Below are 16,987 nucleotides of genomic sequence, written 5' to 3'. Positions count from 1 at the left end.
TGTTACTCTGATCGTTGTTACTATTATTGCTGCAAAGTGCAGTGTCAGAGTGTGACACATAGAGGGTTGTAGCATGAAACTTTCTCCCTTATACAAGGAGTCTATGACAACCCACTGCAGCCAACTCATGGCCAACTTGCCATGGGACAACTCACTATGAGATAAGAGTTACAATAATATCGAAGAAATAGTGGAATAGCATAGCATAGCATAGCATAGCATAGCATAGCATAGCATAGCATAGCATAGAACCTTGGAAGTCTTCTAGTCCAGCCCCCTGCTCAAGCAGGAGATCCTATACCAGTGATGGCGAACCTTTTTTGGCTCACATGCCAAAAGCCGGGAGAGCGCAGGGGGGGTCATTCGTGGGTGTGCCACACCCATAATGCAATGCGCAACCCCAGCGTGCCTGTGCACATGCCAAGCGCTCCCCTCATTTTCTGCATGCTGTTTTCATCCTCCCCAGGCTCCAGAGGCTTTATAGGAGCCCGGGGAGGGCTAAAACAGCCTTCTGGAGCTTCCCTGAAGCCTCCAGAGCGCAAACAAAACGCCCCTATGGACAAACTGGAAATTCAGGAATGAAATTCTGGTTTGCTCGTAGGGCCGGTTGTAGCCCTCTGGAGCCTTCAGGGACCTTCAGGAGGCTTCCCTGAAGGCTCCGGAGGACTAAAAACAGCCCTACGAGCAAACCAGAAGTTTGTTCGTAGGACCGTTTTTAGTCCTTCGGAGCCTTCAGGGACCTTCAGGAGGCTTCCCTGAAGGCTCCGGAGGATGAAAAACGGCCCTACAGACAAACTGGAAATTTGGGAACGGACTTCCGGTTTGCTCGTAGGGTTGTTCTCTGCCCTCCAGAGCCTTCAGGGAAGCTTCTGGAAGGCCCGTGAGGGATCCGGAAGGCTAAAACCAGCCCTACAAGCAAACCAGAAGTCTGTTCCTGAATTTCTGGTTTGCCCTCAGGGCCAGATTTTTTGCGCTCCGGAGGCATCAGGAAAGCTCCTAAATCCTTTGGAGGCCCTCACATGCCCTGACAAATGGCTGTGTGGCACGTGTGCCATAGGTTCGCCACCCTGGTCCTATACCATTTCAGACAGGACTGTTGACTGTTCAGGACTCTTCTTAAAAATATCCGGTGATGGGAGTGCCCACAATTTCTGGTGGCAAGCTGTTCCACTGGTTAATTGTCCTCACTGTTAGGAAGTTTCTTCTTAATTCCATGTTGCTTCTCTTGTTGATCAGTTTTCACCCATTGTTTCTCGTCCTACCTTCTGATGCTTTGGAGAATAATTTGGTCCCCTCTCCTTTGTGGCAGTCCCTCAAATACTGGAAGACTGCTATCATGTCACCCCTAATTCTTTTCTTTAGACTAACCAAACCTAAATCCTGCAGCCATTCTTCTCTGCACTTTTTCCAAAGTCTCAACATCTTTTTATAGTATGGTGACCAAAACTGGAGGCAGTATTCCAGGGGTGGCTTTACTAAGGCTTTATAAAGCATTACCAAAACTTCACGTGATTTTGATTATCTGTGTCTGTTTATACAACCAAGCATTGTATTACACTTTTTTGGCTGCTGCCACACGCTGTTGGCTCATGTTTAAGGGATCGTCCCACCCGTACTCAGTTAATCAAAGAGTCTCTACCAATGGACTAAGCAGAACTCAGACAGAGAACCAGCAGGTTATATTTCATCCCATAAATCTTGAGATATAGCGTAACCATGTGTCAGATCCAGGGGTGGGTTCCCATGCAAACCGATACCGGCTCGCATGCTGCTCGCACATGCAGTTTGTCTAAATGATTGTGTGCATGTGCGAAGACCATTAAAAGCTAATAAACAAGATGCCAACAATGGCAACGGAGACCAGGGAACTGTTTCAGGGGCGTGGCCAGCCTGGGTTGCTGCCGGTTCTGCGACCCAGGCCAGATTACCACTACCAGTTTGGCTGAACCGGGCCTGAACTGGGAGCAACCCACCTCTGGTCAGATCCACCAGCTTCAGCTTGGCGCCTTGCTGGCATTCTGCCATTCATCGGGGAAAGGAGGGGGGAACAAGTAGGCAATTAAAAAACTGCATACTTTTATTATGGGAATTAGGAAGGAGGGAATCGACAATTGAGGAAGAACAGAACAGTTTGGAATCCCGTTCCTGCTGGCATGCTGGAATCTCCAAGGTGTTTGCCCTGAGTGTGGAAATTCACCAGCCCAACCATCTCTGCGTTTGTCACAACATTGTGGTGGTGCTGGATTGGCTACGCCTGAGCGGACCGGCCGGGGGGGGGGGGGGGCGCTAGGGAAAACCAGGGGTTTTAATTCTGCATTCCTGCGTAGGGATTTTTAGATTCCTCTCGACTTGCCTGCAATCAGCATCTCTTGGTAAAATTGCCTTTCACTTCAAATGGAGTCAAGAGTTTCACTTCCCTAAGGGATCAGTCAGGGGCAGGTCTGACACCAGTGGTGGATTCCTACCAGTTTGGACTGGTTGGGGCAAACCGGTATTGTTTTGGCGGCCTGGGTTGCTGGAACCAGCAGCAACTCAGGCCATGCCCCCAAACCGGTTCTCTTCCAAGATCCCTTCCATCTTGTTTTTTGCTTCTGTGCACGCGCAGAGAAATTTTTATTACACAGCACATGCGCATGTGGGTGGGTGACTCCTGGAACCCACCCGTCTGACATCCTGCTTGGATGAAAACAATGCATCATTCAGGGAGCCCAGTAAAATGATTTCTGATGCACAAAACAGAACCAAAGCTGCTGGAATACCCCCCCCCCCCGAATAATTCATTTTATTGCAATGCATTTCTGTCTCCAGTTGCTCTCTGGGGTCAATCATTCTTGTTAGAGCAAGATAGCAGAATTCCTGGTAACCATTGACGTACGACCACAACGGACTCCAAAACTTCTGCTGCTAAGTGAGACATTTGTGAAGTCAATTTTGCCCTCTTTTATAACCTTTCCTTGCCACAGTTATTAAGCGAATCACTGCAGTTATTAAGTGAGTAATACGGTTGTTAAGTGAATCTGCTTTCCCATGGAATTTGCTTCTCAAGAAGGTTGCAAAAGAGGATTACGTGACCTTCTGGGACACTGCAGCCGTAATAAATGTGAGTCAGTTGCCAAGCATCTGCATTTTGATCAGGTAACCACAGGATTGTTGCAACGGTTGTTTGAAAAACGGTTATAACTCACTTTTTGGTGCCATTATGACTTTGAACAATCATTAAATGAACTGTGGGGTGCTCATCAGGCGAGGCTACTAGTCAAACTGGGTGCTTTTTGCTTGCAGGGGGTTGGACTAGATGACCTCTAATGTTCCTTCCAACTCTGTTATTCGGTAAGGGTCTGCTGCCTGAGCAGTGGGTTGGACTAGAGGACCTCCAAGGTCCCTTCCAACTGTTATTCTGCTTTCTTAGAAAGGGCACTGAAGAACAATACGCTTTATTTGCTCAATGCATTTTTAAAACAACATTTTCTGATGGCTCTTTTTAAAATCACCAATGCAGCTAATCTATTTTGTTTAGTTCCAATTCTAACTGTTCTAAATGAAAATGCAAGGATTGTATCTGTCTCATAGGAATGCTTTCTAAATACCATAGCATCAAAGTTCAGGGGATTCCTAAATGTTTTTCTGCCACCTTTCCAAAAATACTTTCCTAAAGTATTTTTTCTTTCAAACTGTTTCATTTTGAAACGTCCATTTGAAGCAATTCCATTTCAATTGCCTTCCCCAGCATCGGCCATCCAGCTGTGCTGGACTCCCACTGAAGCCAAAATCGGACACATCTGGCAGGCAATCTGGGTAGAAGGTGGATCTAAAGGACCATTTCAGTAAAAGTGGAATGCATTTTGAATTCTAACTATTTTTGCACACTGGCTTTTAGCAATGAAGTCTGGAGCCAAGATCATGTAAAAAAAAAAATTGGCATGGTGATGGTCACCATAGACCATGACCCCCATGGTCCACACCAAAAGCCGCAGTGGCACAGTGGTTAGAATGCAGAACTGTAGGCTACTTCTGCTGACTGTCGGCTGCCTGCAATTTGGCAGTTCGAATCTCACCAGGCTCAAGGTTGATTCTGCCTTCCATCCTTCTAAGATGCGTAAATTGAGGAGCCAAATTCTTGGGGCAAGAGGCTGACTCTGTAAACCACTTAAGAGAGGTCCCTAAATCACTGTAAAGCAGTATATACATCTAAGGGCTATTGCTATTTTTGATGAATAACTAACAGCTGCCTTGCAAATATGTGAAATTACTACCCTAAGCAGTAAGTGAAGCATACCAGGTGAAAAGAGAAACCAGAAAACTGCTGAGTTTTCTCAACTGTTTAATCTAATTATTAAATTCACATTTTCTGAGTTTCAATAACACATTGAACCATAGACTAACCAAGTAGTTTGCATTCACACAGCATTCAAAACCTTAAGGAACTAACCGGTGTAACCTTTTAAAATGTTATTGTCTGTCAAGAGGTTTGTAACTGAGCTAGTTAAGGTGTTTATTCAAATGGGGTGGGATAAAGAGGTTAGTGAATGTGATTGTGTGTCAAAGTTCAACAAACAGTATTTGAGGGGCTGCCACAAAGACGAGGGGGGGGGGTCAACCTATTTTCCAAAGCACCTGAAGGCAGGACAAGAAACAACAGATGGAAGGAGAGAAGGAGAGAAGCAACTTGGAATTAAGGAGAAATTTTCTGACAGTGAGAACAATTAATCTGTGGAATGGGTTGCTTTCAGAAGCTGTGGGTGTCCCATCACTGGAGGTTTTTAAGAAGAGACTGAACATCCACTTGTCTGGATTGGTATAGGGTCTCCTGCTTGAGTAGGGGGTTGGGTTAGATGATCTCCAAGGTCCCTTCCAACTCTGTTATTCTGTAATTCTGCCAGCAGTTTGATGCAAAATAATTGGGGCCACCAATCCTAAACAACATCAGAAAAGTTCACTGCACAAAAAAAAAAAAAAAAAAAAAAACGGCCATAAATTCATTAGCCAAATGGGTTTTCAACATTATACAACCACATTCTTTGACATGGTAAGATTGAGAACTGAGGGAGAAAACGGCTTGCATTTCATAATTCTAGCAGGAAAAGTGCACGTTCCTTCTTTATTGATGATATTGTTATCACTTGCGATTCCTAGCCCTCGGATCCATTAAACAAAGCAACAAGAAAATCTTATTATCCTTTATTTCCAAAAGAAACTTTCTATGTAAATTATTTTCCTAGGAAATTCTCTTTTCTTTTCTTTTCCTTTTCTGAGACTTTCCAATACTAAAAAAAACAACAACAAAAAACAGCACTTTCTCTTTATATAACTTTTAACAAAATTTAATTCATTTGCATAAATCTTCCTGATATCAACTCCAAAAAGAAAAACTCGTATTTGATATGATTGAACATGCCAGATCTGTTCCGATCTGGGAAAGTGGAAAAATGATTCCCCCCCCCCCCCATTTCCCAGCTACATTCCAATAAATTGCAATTCCTACATGTCAGGAGGGAGTCCTAAAATATTAATTCCCAAAGTGGAGGGGAGAGAGAGAGAGAGAGGAAGAGGGGAATTTCTTCCCTCACTGGGGGAAATATCCGCCTCAGCCATTATTCTTCGCCCAGGATTCTCCTTTCCCTGCAAAGCAAGTTGGATTCTTCGTCCGTTTAATACTTTTAAGAGGAAGTGGAAAACTTCATCCGACTTGGCGAGGTGATGGTAAAACTTAACCGAAAGACGGAAAAGGTTTCTAGGAATTTCGAGGGCTGTTGGAACGTCGATGCAACTGGAGATATTATGGTTGGGGCATTGTGGCAATTGGCAGGGACCAAGTCAGGGGAGAAAGAGGAAGTGACCCTCTCACTTCCACCCACCCAATTGACTGCGATGGAGAAGGGGCTGGTCCAAAGCTTGAGGCTTTTACTAAAAAAGGACCACACCTTCTCGAAGTCTTCAAGAAAGGCTGAGAAGACCCCCACAGTTCTCTCCAAGGAAGCCTTTTGCAGCTATTTTGCAACCTATCCACCCCTTAGGACTCCTCGGTTTCGGAGCCAGGCTATTTTGGGGAGGGGGGGTGTCTTTCTCCAGGATGGGGAGGAACATCTCCCCCAAAGCTCTGCAAAGATCCCTCTGGACCAACTCAGGGGCCACCATAACCCCCACCCCAAAACCTTGCCTCGCCCCCAACGCTCTAAAAACTCCGGGGACGCCAGACTTGGCTCCCTCAAAGCGCCCCCATCTTATCCTCCTCTTCCTCCCCAAAGACCGAGAAGCACGGCGATTCCGAGGCTCAGGATAGACTGCCGCCGCCGCTGGAGGCTCCGCGCCAGGGTCTTCCCCAGGGAGACGCCGCACCTGCTAAAAAGGAGGGTCTCCCTTGGGACTGCCCCCCACCCGCCCCAAACAATGGGGGTCAGGAGAAAGGCTCGCGGGAGGGGGGGGCAGCTGAGAAGCTGCATCCAGGGCCAGGTGAGGGCAGGCGGACAGGTAGGGTAGGCAGAGCCAAGGGCTCCGGGCATCTCCCACCCCCTGGTCCCCCGACTCACGTCCAGGATGACGGAGGTGCCCTTCTTCTGCTCGGGGCCGGCGGCGGCGGGTCCCTCGGGCAGCAGCTCCCGCTCGGGCAGGGGGCTCTTGCTGTCGCTCATCTTGGTGACCACCCAGCGCAGCAGCCCGTCCAGCCCTCTTCCTCCTCCTCCTCCGCTCGGCGGCTGAGGCTGCTGGCGGAGCAGCCTGTGGACGCTCTCGCGGCAGTAGCGCGCTGCCTGCTCACACATCTTTCCCCGACGCCTTCATGCTGGAGCCGGGGGTATTCCCTTCCCCCCCCCCGGCTACCTCCGCGCCCAAGCCCACCCTTGCGCGCCCCCCGCAGGAGGCAGCCGGAGGCAGCCGGAGGCAGGCAAGCGGGCGGGCGGGCAGGACTGGCCCCGCCGAGGGGGGCGAGGGGGGAATTAAAAGGCGGAGGGGAGGGGGCGGGAGGGGGCGCGGCAGGCGGGTCTTGTCTCCCAGCCAGCCGGAGAAGGAGGAGAGGCGCGCCTGGGGAAGGAGGATGAGCCGCCGCCTGAAGTTTCCTAGGTACCAGGTTTTGGGGGGGCGGGAGGGGGGAGAATTGAAAAACCTAATGCCAAGGAAGAGGGGAAGGGGAAGGGGGGAGAGCAGGAAAGCAAGGAACTCCAGGCATCAATTGTCCGTAAGCATCACAACACAACAACATAACATAATGTAACATAACATATAACATAACACTACACAACAACAACACAACACAACATAGTCAACATCACAATGCAACATAACATAACCAACATAACATAATACAACACAACAACCTAAGGTCACATGACCAATATAACATCACAACATAACCGACATAATGTAAAGTAATGTAAGATAACATAATGTAACACAACACAACCAACATAACACAACACAACATAGCATAACATAGCACTTACACTTATATACCACTTTGCAGTGTTTGCAAAGTCAGTATATTGCCACATTTTACCAACCTTGGAAGGATGAAAAGCTGTCAACCTATATATACGATTTTGTATTGCATTGTTACATACAATATAATTATATATAATTATATCATATCATATATATAGATCAAGAAGTCTGGATAGTGAACATTGCAATGCAGGAGAGAAGAGAGAGAACTGGAGAAAATCACAAACTACAAATACCTGCAAAAAGGAATAGAACGACTGTGGCGAAAGGAAGCAAAGAACCTTCTCAAGGCCACCCACAAATTGTGTCAAGGTGGGCACCTTCACCGACACTTTGGCTCTGTTCTGAATGGGAAGCCAGGAGAAAAGTAAACAGGAGGCGGAAGGGGTGTTATGTACATTTGCCGCCTTGAGTTATTTATAAAGTAATAAAGGCGGAATAAACATCTAATAAATGCATGCATGAATGTGACACTTTTCCATGGAAGCTGTTGGAATTCACTGCTGATCTGCATTCTGAACCCTGGCAAGATCCCCCCCCCGCCCCCGAGGAAAAAATCTTCACGGGGTTGTTAGGACCCAAAGCCCTCCATTCACACCAACCTTCTCCAACTTGATGTTCTTCAGATGATCAGTGGTTTCTATATATCTGAAAAACTCCAGATAGTTTTTCAAGGAAAACTGAGATTTTTCCCTCTTTCCCTGACCTTTCCTCCCTATCTCTCTTCCTTCCTTTCCTCCTTCCTTCTCTCCTTTCCTTCCTTTTCTCCCTTCCTTTTCTCCCTCTCTCCCTGTCCTTCATTCCTTCCTTCTCTCCCTCACCTTCCTTCCCTCCCTCCCTCCTATCCCTTCCTTCTCACTCTCTCCATCCTTCCTTCCCTCCTTTCCTTCCTTCCTTTCCTCCCTCTCTCCCTGTCCATTCCTTCCTTCCCTTCTCCTTCCTTCTCTCCCTCTCCTTCCTTCTCTCCCTCTCCTTCCTTCCTTCTCTCTCTCAACTTCCTTCCTTCTCTCCCTTTCCTTTCTTCCTTCCCTCCCTCCCTCCTGTCCTTCCTTCCTTCCTTCCTTTTCTCCCTCTCCTTCCTTCCTTTTTTCTCGCCCTCTCCTTCCTTCCTTCTTTCTTTCCTTCCTTCCTTCCTTCCTTCCCAGTCCTAAAGCCCAGGATCTGTTTATTAGACACAGCTGAAAAAAGGACACTATAATCTAATATTAATCAGGAAAAAAATCTGCTAGTTCTCATTTATTTTGATGGAAGAACTGTGGCTGATTCATTTTTTTCAAAGAGGGATATTTTTTCTTAGGGACAAATGGCCAAGGGCTGAGTGACAAAAAATTCTCAGAACTACAGAGTTCAGATTTTTCTCATTTCGCTCCATCTGTCTGCCAGAGAAATACAGGTAGTCCTCAACTTACAACAGTTCATTTAGTGACCACTTGACATTATAAAAGCACTGAAAAAGTGACATAGCCATTTTCACACATAACCATTGCAACATCCCCATGGTCACAATTCAGACGTTTTGGCAACTGACTCACATTTATGACGGTTGCAGCCTCCCTGGGATCCCCTTTTTGTGACCTTCAGAAAAGCAAAATCCATGGGGGAAAATGTGGTGATTCACATAACAACTGTGGCCAGAAAGGTCGTAAAATGGGATCGTAAAAAGTAGTAAAGGCTGTAAAAATCACCATCTCAATTTTGAGGAGCAATTATGGCCATTAATTGAGGACTAATAATACTCGATTTATATCTAGACAACATACTAAAAAGCAGAGACATCACCCTGCCAACAAAAGTGCATATAGTCAAGGCTATGGTTTTCCCAGTTGCAAAGGATGGCTGTGAAAATTGGACTATAAGAAAAGCTGAGCACCAAAGAATGGAAGCCTTTGGACTCTGGTGCTGGACAAGACTCCTGCGAGTCCCTTGGACTGCAAGGCCATCCAACCAGTCAGTCCTAGAGGAGATCAACCCTGACTGCTCTTTAGAAGGCCAGATCCTGAAGAGGAAACTCAAGAACTTTGGCCATCTAATGAGAAGGAAGGACTCCCGGGAGAAGAGCCTCATGCTGGGAACAATGGAGGGCAAAAGAAGAAGAAGGGAAGGCAGAAAAGGAGGTGGCTGGATGGAGTCACCGAAGCAGTAGGCGTGGGCTTAAATGGACTCCAGAGGATGGTAGAGGACAAGAAGGCCTGGAGGAAAGTTGTCCATGGGGTCGCGATGGGTCGGACACAACTTCGCAAACTATACAACAACAAACTGTAGTCATACTTTTTCAGCCCTTTCATTCCCCCCCCAAAAGGGAACAGAGAATTTCTAAGCATAGCTTCAGCCTCATCCTTCCTTCCATCTCGAAATATTTACCCAGTTTGCCTGATGCCTTTTAGGTTGAGGAAAAGTTGATATCTGCTAAGGTTCACTGAGAAGCCCCCACCCATTTTATCTCCCCCCCCCCCGGGATCAGCTAATCCCCTCCTCCCTCAGGCTCAGTGGGGAGATTTAACTAATTAAAGGCTTCCAGCAGGCTGAAGGATCCCTGCTCTTTGGAGGCAAATGTCAAAGCCAGAGAGAGCTTGACTCCTATTTGCTAACAAACGGCAGAGTGTATCAAATGCTTGGGGGGGGGGGGGGGTGTCACAGCCGCAACAGTGCATCAGAGCATTTAGCTAGGTAGAGGCAGAGATTGGGGTGGGGAGGGCTCTATAGGCAAAATCCAGGCTTTGCAAACCAATGCAATTCCGTTTCTGGATCCGGTTGGACACTTCGTCCAAATTCAATTCCAGCAAGCCATCAAAGCAACCTTCTGGATTTCTTCGGAACTCAGAATCGGTTTATCTGTGAAGGAACGGAAGCGTCCGATCCGTAGGGAAGCAGTCAATACAATTCAGCAGTTTTTGGCCAGTTCCAAGACTCAATCCAAGTGCTTCCAAATCCTTCCTTCCTTCTTTCCCAGTCCTTTCCTCCCTTTCTCCACTCCTTCCTTCCTTCCCTCTCCCTCCCTCTCTCCTTCCATCCTTCCCTCTCTCCCTCTCCTTCCTTCCTTCCCTTCCTCTCCCTCCCTCTCTCCTTCCATCCTTCCCTCTCTCCCTCTCCTTCCTTCCTTCCCTCCCTCTCCCTCCCTCTCGACTTCCATCCTTCCCTCTCTCCCTCTCCTTCCTTCCCTCTCTCCCTCTTTTCTCCTCCCCTCTCTCCCTCTCTCCTTCCATCCTTCCCTCTCTCCCTATCCTTCCTTCTCTCCCTCTCCCTTCTTCCCTCCCCCTCTCTCTCCTTCCTTCCTTCTCTCCCTCTTCTTCCTTCCTTCCTTCTCTCCCTCTCCTTCCTTCCCTCTCTCCCTCTCCTTCCTTCCCCCTCTCCCTCTTTTCTCCTCCCCTCTCTCCCTCTCTCCTTCCATCCTTCCCTCTCTCCTTCTCCTTCCTTCTCTCCCTCTCCCTTCTTCCCTCCCCCTCCCTCTCATTCCTTCCTTCTCTCCCTCTTCTTCCTTCCTTCTCTCCCTCTCCTTCCTTCCCTCTCTCCCTGTCCTTCCTTCCCTCTCTCCCTCTTTTTTCCTCCCCTCTCTCCCTCTTTCCTTCCTTCCTTCTCTCCCTCTTCTTTCATGCCTTCTCTCCCTCTCCTTCCTTCCCTCACTCTGTCTACCTCACCCTCCCTCCCTCCCTTCCCCTTTCCCCCATCTCTCCACTCTTTCCTTCCTTCCTTCCTCCCTCCCTCCCTCCCTCCTTTCCTCTCTCTTTCCCCCACATATTTTTGATCCAGAAAGAAGAAGTGGAGATAGGGCCAGGAAGAGGAAAACAGGTCTAATATGTGCCCCATCTAATGTTCTCATCAAATACTCTGACACTCATGTTTCAGCTATATCAGGATTTCTCAGCCTCAACCACTACAAGATGCAAGGGCTTCCACTCCACGCCAGCTGGGGAATTCTGTGAGTTGAAGTTCATCCATCTTAATGTAGCTGAGGCTGACAAACACCAACTTTTCCAATTAATCAAAGCAGCCACAGGTATAAAGGCAGCTCGTGGGAGGGGTCCATTGGCTCTCCGTCGGTGCCAATAGACTGTGGTGCAATCTTTATGAAGGGAGACGGATCAAGAGAAAAAAATGGAAAGGGAAGAAATCAGGAAATAGGGCTTTTACAATGAATAATCAAAGTTGGGCATAATAAATGTCACATTTCTGCTATTTCTGCAACCCACCCAATTCCTTTCCTTCTCCAGATAAAGAGAAATTTTCTGCCAGGGAGATCAATCAGGCAACGGAACAGCTTTTTTCCTAAGCTTGTAGGTGCTCCATCATTGGAGGTTTTCACAAATAGACAGGATAACAATTTGTCGGGGCTCATATAACATCTACTACCTTGAGCAGCGGGGTTGGACTAGAAGACCTCCAGGGTCCTGTCCAGCCCTACGAGGCTATGTTCCATCCTCTCCCCGGGCTTGCCTTAGTTAATGCAAATCCCTTCACACATAAAACAGTTTGGAAGTCTCAGCCGCCTTGGGAAGAACACAGAGCTCACCAAAAGAAATTATCCAGTGAGTAGAACCACTGGCTATTGGAAGAGAGGAAAGATCATTAAAAAAAGAGCAGAAAGTGGAGCGAAATAACAGAATAGCAGAGTTGGAAGGGATCTTGGAGGTTTTCTAGTCCAACCCCCTGCTTGTTCTGACTGAGGCTTCCTGAGAAAGCATAAATCTCAATCTTAGTTCCAAAAACCCTCTTTTATTTATACAGCTGTCAATTATGGTCATTCACAGTCCACAGGGCTTCGCAAACAGTCTGTGAAGATTCTGACAGATGTCTGCTTGAGTTGCCACAGCCTTTCAGGGGAATGTTGGTAAGCACCCACCTTTCTCTCCCTTGGAATGCTGCCAGAGACCTCGTTGCCAAATGGGGAGCAAGGCCAAACAAAGCACAGAGTGAAACAGGACCTTTCAAAGCTTGAAGTGACCAGATGAACTAATTGCTCCCTGCAAAAGCTCACGTCCCGTTCGCTCCTCTTTTATGTCTTATGGGTGGGACCCGTTAGGTAAGCTCCCCGTTGGGAGACCGAGTACGTTCAGAGAAGCGTTTGGTGAGAGTTATGTTGGAGAACACACAAACCAGCATACAGAGACACTGCAGTTTAAATAGGCTCAGAGTCCATCAAACAGTCCAAGTCATACACGGATAAGACAGTCAGTCATCAATGACTTTCAATTAAGGGATAATCCAAGTAACATAGTCCAGTATCATATAAACAGTTCAGAACTCAAAGTTTGCTAGCAGTTGCAAAACTTACAATAGCTCACAGCACTCAGATCAGATCAGCACAGCATCTAACAAACAAAGAGAGAGCTAACAGTCGTTCTGGCTCCCTCTTATGGCCGATTGAGGAAAACAGCAACCAATCACATTTTACAGTATAATTTAAAGAAACAGGTACAACATTGTTGCATGAGTTATATATTGCCAGCCCAACCGCTAGATTATATTCCTAACAGGACCAAGCATCTCCAAGCCTTACTCCCAAGTCGACCCTGTTTTCTTAATTGTTGTTGCCTACTGGCAGCTCTGCGCATCCACACACTGGCTCCCGCTGTTCTTCTGCTTCACTGATGTCAGGCTCCGGAGGCAGCAAATAACTACCAGATGGCCTTAGCCCCCTTTCTGCCTCTGACGCAGAGCCCTCGTCCGAGCCTTCCCCAGACTCCAGGACTGGCTCATGTTCTTCTCCAACCTCCTCACTGTCCGAATCTGCTGCCAGCTCTGCTGGTCGCTTGAGGGGCCACAACACTGCTCAAAGAGGAAGCCCTATACCAGCTTTTCTGGCTGTGGGATTCTGGGAGTCGAAGTCCACCCATCTTAAAGTCGCCAAGATTGAGAAACACCGGGCTATATTATTTCAGACAAATGGTTATCTAATTTCGTCAGATGCATGGCTATCCAATCTCTCCTTCCAGTGTTGGAGCAGCATGGCTGGCTGTGGAATTCTGGGAGTTGAAGTCCACCCATCTTAAAGTCGCCAAGATTGAGAAACACTGGGCTAAAGGATCAGGAAACTAGGTGCCACGTGAAGTGGCTGCAAGAACTCAGACCACAGAAAGCTCCCGTGGTATGTCTTGAGTTTTGCAACCATAGCTGACCTTTTGATCGTTTCTGCTAGATAACCTGCAAACAGAAGATAACCCCTCCCCCAGCTGCTATCTCTCTTCCCCCCCCACCCAGCATCACAAAACCTGACTCACAATGTTCCCACTGGAAAAAAATGCATTCTTTCCATCAACAGAGCTCTCCCCGCCCCCCTCCCGCCCATCTCCAAATCACTGCCCCATTTCCAACAGCGCAACAAATATCACAGCCACATTCTCTCCAAAGGCCTCTTTGCAAAAGAACAGCGCATCTCCGCTGAGGAAAAGAATAAAGGACAAACACACAAACAAGCCTTTAAGGATGGCTCAGCTAGGAAAACGTGAAACCTCATCTTTTAAACAACAAAACAACGGGGGGGGGGGAAATCATAAGTCCTTCTGAATTTTGTGCTTGAAGTCGGGGGGGGGGGGATGAAACGTTGACTTTGGGTTTTACAGATTAGACCGATAGATCTTTATAGGAATGGCTTGTTCTTATCATTATAGGAAAACAAAAAGGTGTGATTTCATGCTAATGCCTCATTCTACGGCAACAGAGAGAGTTGGACATCAAAGCTTCTTTTTCTTAATCCTTCCTCACTTTTCTTCCCCCCCGCACCATTGTTTTCCTATTTTATTTTGTCTTTTATATCTTATTTTATCTTATAACTCAATAAAATGTTAACAGAAAAAAGAGTGGAATAGCAGATTCTGTAGAGATTCTCAGCCATCCAGGTCATGGTTATCCCAAAGGGGCTTTTCCAGGAGGCAACTGGACTTTCTTTCTTTTGAAGATGTTTTGCTTCTCACCCAAGCTTCTTCTTAACCATTTCGCTTCTCATCCAAGATATTTCAGATAAGTGGCTGTCCAGTCTCTTCCTAAAAACCTCCATTAAATGTTCTGTCAGGCTGCCATGAGGTCAAGTGTACACTTATCCAAAGAGCAGGTGTTGTTGTCTGCCCATCGCCACAATTGCAAAGAACAGAAGCCACTAGATAGACCCATTTCCTCAGAGTGTCTCTGGATCTTCTTGTACCCATGGACGGTCTGGTCGATGATTTCCATACTTCCCAGCTGTGACTGACCCAGGCGGCAGCTCTCCTGTGCGTTCCAGCCAGTCTTGGTTCTTTGTAGTGATGAAAGAAATGTCCTTCTGGGTTTGGCTCCAAGTGGGGAAAAAGACACTGGAGACATGGAGGCTGCTTGGAAAGATGGTTTATTGGTGGACAGGACCACGTGGCTTGAGTCCTGAACAGAAAAGGTGATCACATGCTTCAATGTTGGGGGAGAAGAAGAGAAGGGCTAAGGGAGGGGCTTGCTAGGCTTTTTATGAGTTATGAGTTATGAGTTATGAAAGTTTATTTATATGCCGCCCTTTTCCCTGGGGGGACTCAGGGCGGCTTACAACTCAAGAGGGGGGGGAAACAAACAATTAACACGTGAGAACAATACATAATTAAAAAACACAACATTCATACCATTCGGGTGGGTTACAATCTTTAGCCCCAGGCCTGACGGGATAGCCAGATTTTAAGGGCTGTGTGGAAGGTCTGGAGAGTGGTGAGGGTACGAATCTCCACGGGGAGATCGTTCCAAAGGGTCGGAGCTACTACCGAGAAGGCTCTCCTCCGCGTGGTTGCCAGTCGACACTGACCGGCAGATGGAACTCGGAGGAGGCCTAATCTATGTGATCTAATTGGTCGCGTGGAGGTAATTGGCAGTAGGCGGTCTCTCAAGTACCCAGATCCACTACCATGAAGGGCTTTATGGGTGACAAGTAGCACCTTTATAACCTGTTTAGTCCCACCTCTCTGTTTCCTATTCCTGTGTAAGAAATGTATTCTGATTGGCTGTCAGACTCCCATGGGGCCATGCTGGGGCAACTCTATAGGCTGTGTTTTGAATCCAGGTTTGGTTGAGTTCTCAGATGCCATGTGGTGTGTTGGGGCCGTTATCATGCTTTAATCCCATCCCCCTGTAACTGAAGTGGAGAAGTCTTTATTATGTAAAGGGACTAGCTTGGCCTTCTAAATGGCCCATTGACAAAGTGGGGGTGGGCAGGAAGCTACAGGAAGCTATTCTGTCTTTTAAAACATGTTTCTTTCTTTTCATATCCAGAGAAATATTCTGCCTTTTCAATATTTCCTAGGATATTTCATTTTTCTGAGGGAGGGCTGGGTGATAACTTCCTACAGCAGCTTTGCATAGGTCCTAGAACAGGTGTCCTCAAACTTGGCAATTTTAAGACTTGTGGACTTCAACTCCCAGAATTCTCCAGCCAGCTGGCTGGAGAATTCTGGGAGTTGAAATCCAAAAGTCTTAAAAGTTGCCAAGTTTGAAGACCTCTGTCCTAGAAGAACCCATGGATAGTAGGATCCATGGATCCAAGTCAATGGTTTTTTTTTCTTTTTCTTTCCCTATTTTTCCTCACTTCTCTTTCCCCTTTCCCCTCCCTCCTCGCTGCTCTTTTATTTACTTTTGTATTTTGCATTTTATAATACTTTATAATCTAATTTAAAAAATGTTTGGGTTGGGGGAAGAGGAAAACGTGAAATCTTAATGCTAAGATTTCATGTTAAAGAGCCTAAAAGAAATTCATGCTAAAAAATGCTAAAAGGAGTTCAGGATTTAGGCGGAAAGAAATTCATGATTTATGCCATTTTTGGAACATCAGGGTCTTTTCTTTCCCACCTCTGGGGCTGAAGCCCCGCACACCTGGGATATTTTTATTTAAAGTTGCATTGCAATATTTTATCAATGCATGCATGCATTTCCATCACAGATGTATAGACATGGATGGCTTAAAAGCAGCAGCAGCAGCATGCTGCAATTTCTTCATTAATATTTGAAATGTTCCACCTCGGAGTATTAATGCCGTCGAGATAAAAATCAAGGACAACAAGGATGAGAGCAAATAAATAAAGGAAGAGGGAAAGGGAGGCTTGCTCATTTCTGACATTGGCCTCAAATGTTTTATAAGTACCATTCTCTGCAAGAAATATTCTACTGTAAATCTTATCTATGTGCCTCTCTTTCTCCCATCAAAACTCCAGAAGAGAAGAGAATAATTTTAAGATTGTACAGCCATCAAGAATAGTAGACTTTCTGGAGAATTTTTATTAATATAAGAATAATAGAATGATACAGATAATAATACAAAGTTATATTATTGTTGAATAGATATAGGATGATGCACTGAAATGTTGTAATATAAATGAATCCAATATCCAGAATATATTTGCTTAAAATGAAGGAATAATAGTTATAGCCAGACAAGTGATGTACAATGATAATAATGTATACATATATAATAGATGGATAATCTGTGATTTTATATATAATTGAAAGTGGGGAATTATGGAAAGGATGCACAAAAGCCTTGTAACAAATGATATGCTGTATGTAATTGAAGAAGGTTTTATGTTCTATGTTTTGTTTGTTTTTGTCTGCCCCA

General features: G+C 46.3%; 1 protein-coding gene across 1 annotated transcript in view; it reads right to left on the bottom strand.

Annotated features, from left to right (window-relative positions):
* NECAB2 (N-terminal EF-hand calcium binding protein 2) overlaps positions 1-6,758 on the bottom strand; it is a 190,538-nt gene extending 183,780 nt beyond the window's left edge. The window contains exon 1 of the mRNA XM_032231091.1: positions 6,528-6,758. Within this exon, the coding sequence (XP_032086982.1) occupies positions 6,528-6,758 (231 nt within the window). The remainder of the gene's footprint in view (positions 1-6,527) is intronic.
* Between the last annotated feature and the right edge of the window lie 10,229 nt (positions 6,759-16,987).

The sequence above is a fragment of the Thamnophis elegans genome, chromosome 14, assembly GCF_009769535.1.
Source record: "Thamnophis elegans isolate rThaEle1 chromosome 14, rThaEle1.pri, whole genome shotgun sequence".
In the NCBI taxonomy this organism is placed as follows: domain Eukaryota; kingdom Metazoa; phylum Chordata; class Lepidosauria; order Squamata; family Colubridae; genus Thamnophis; species Thamnophis elegans.
The sequence above is the reverse complement of the archived record's forward strand: the minus strand, read 5'-3'. Positions and strand labels throughout refer to the sequence as shown.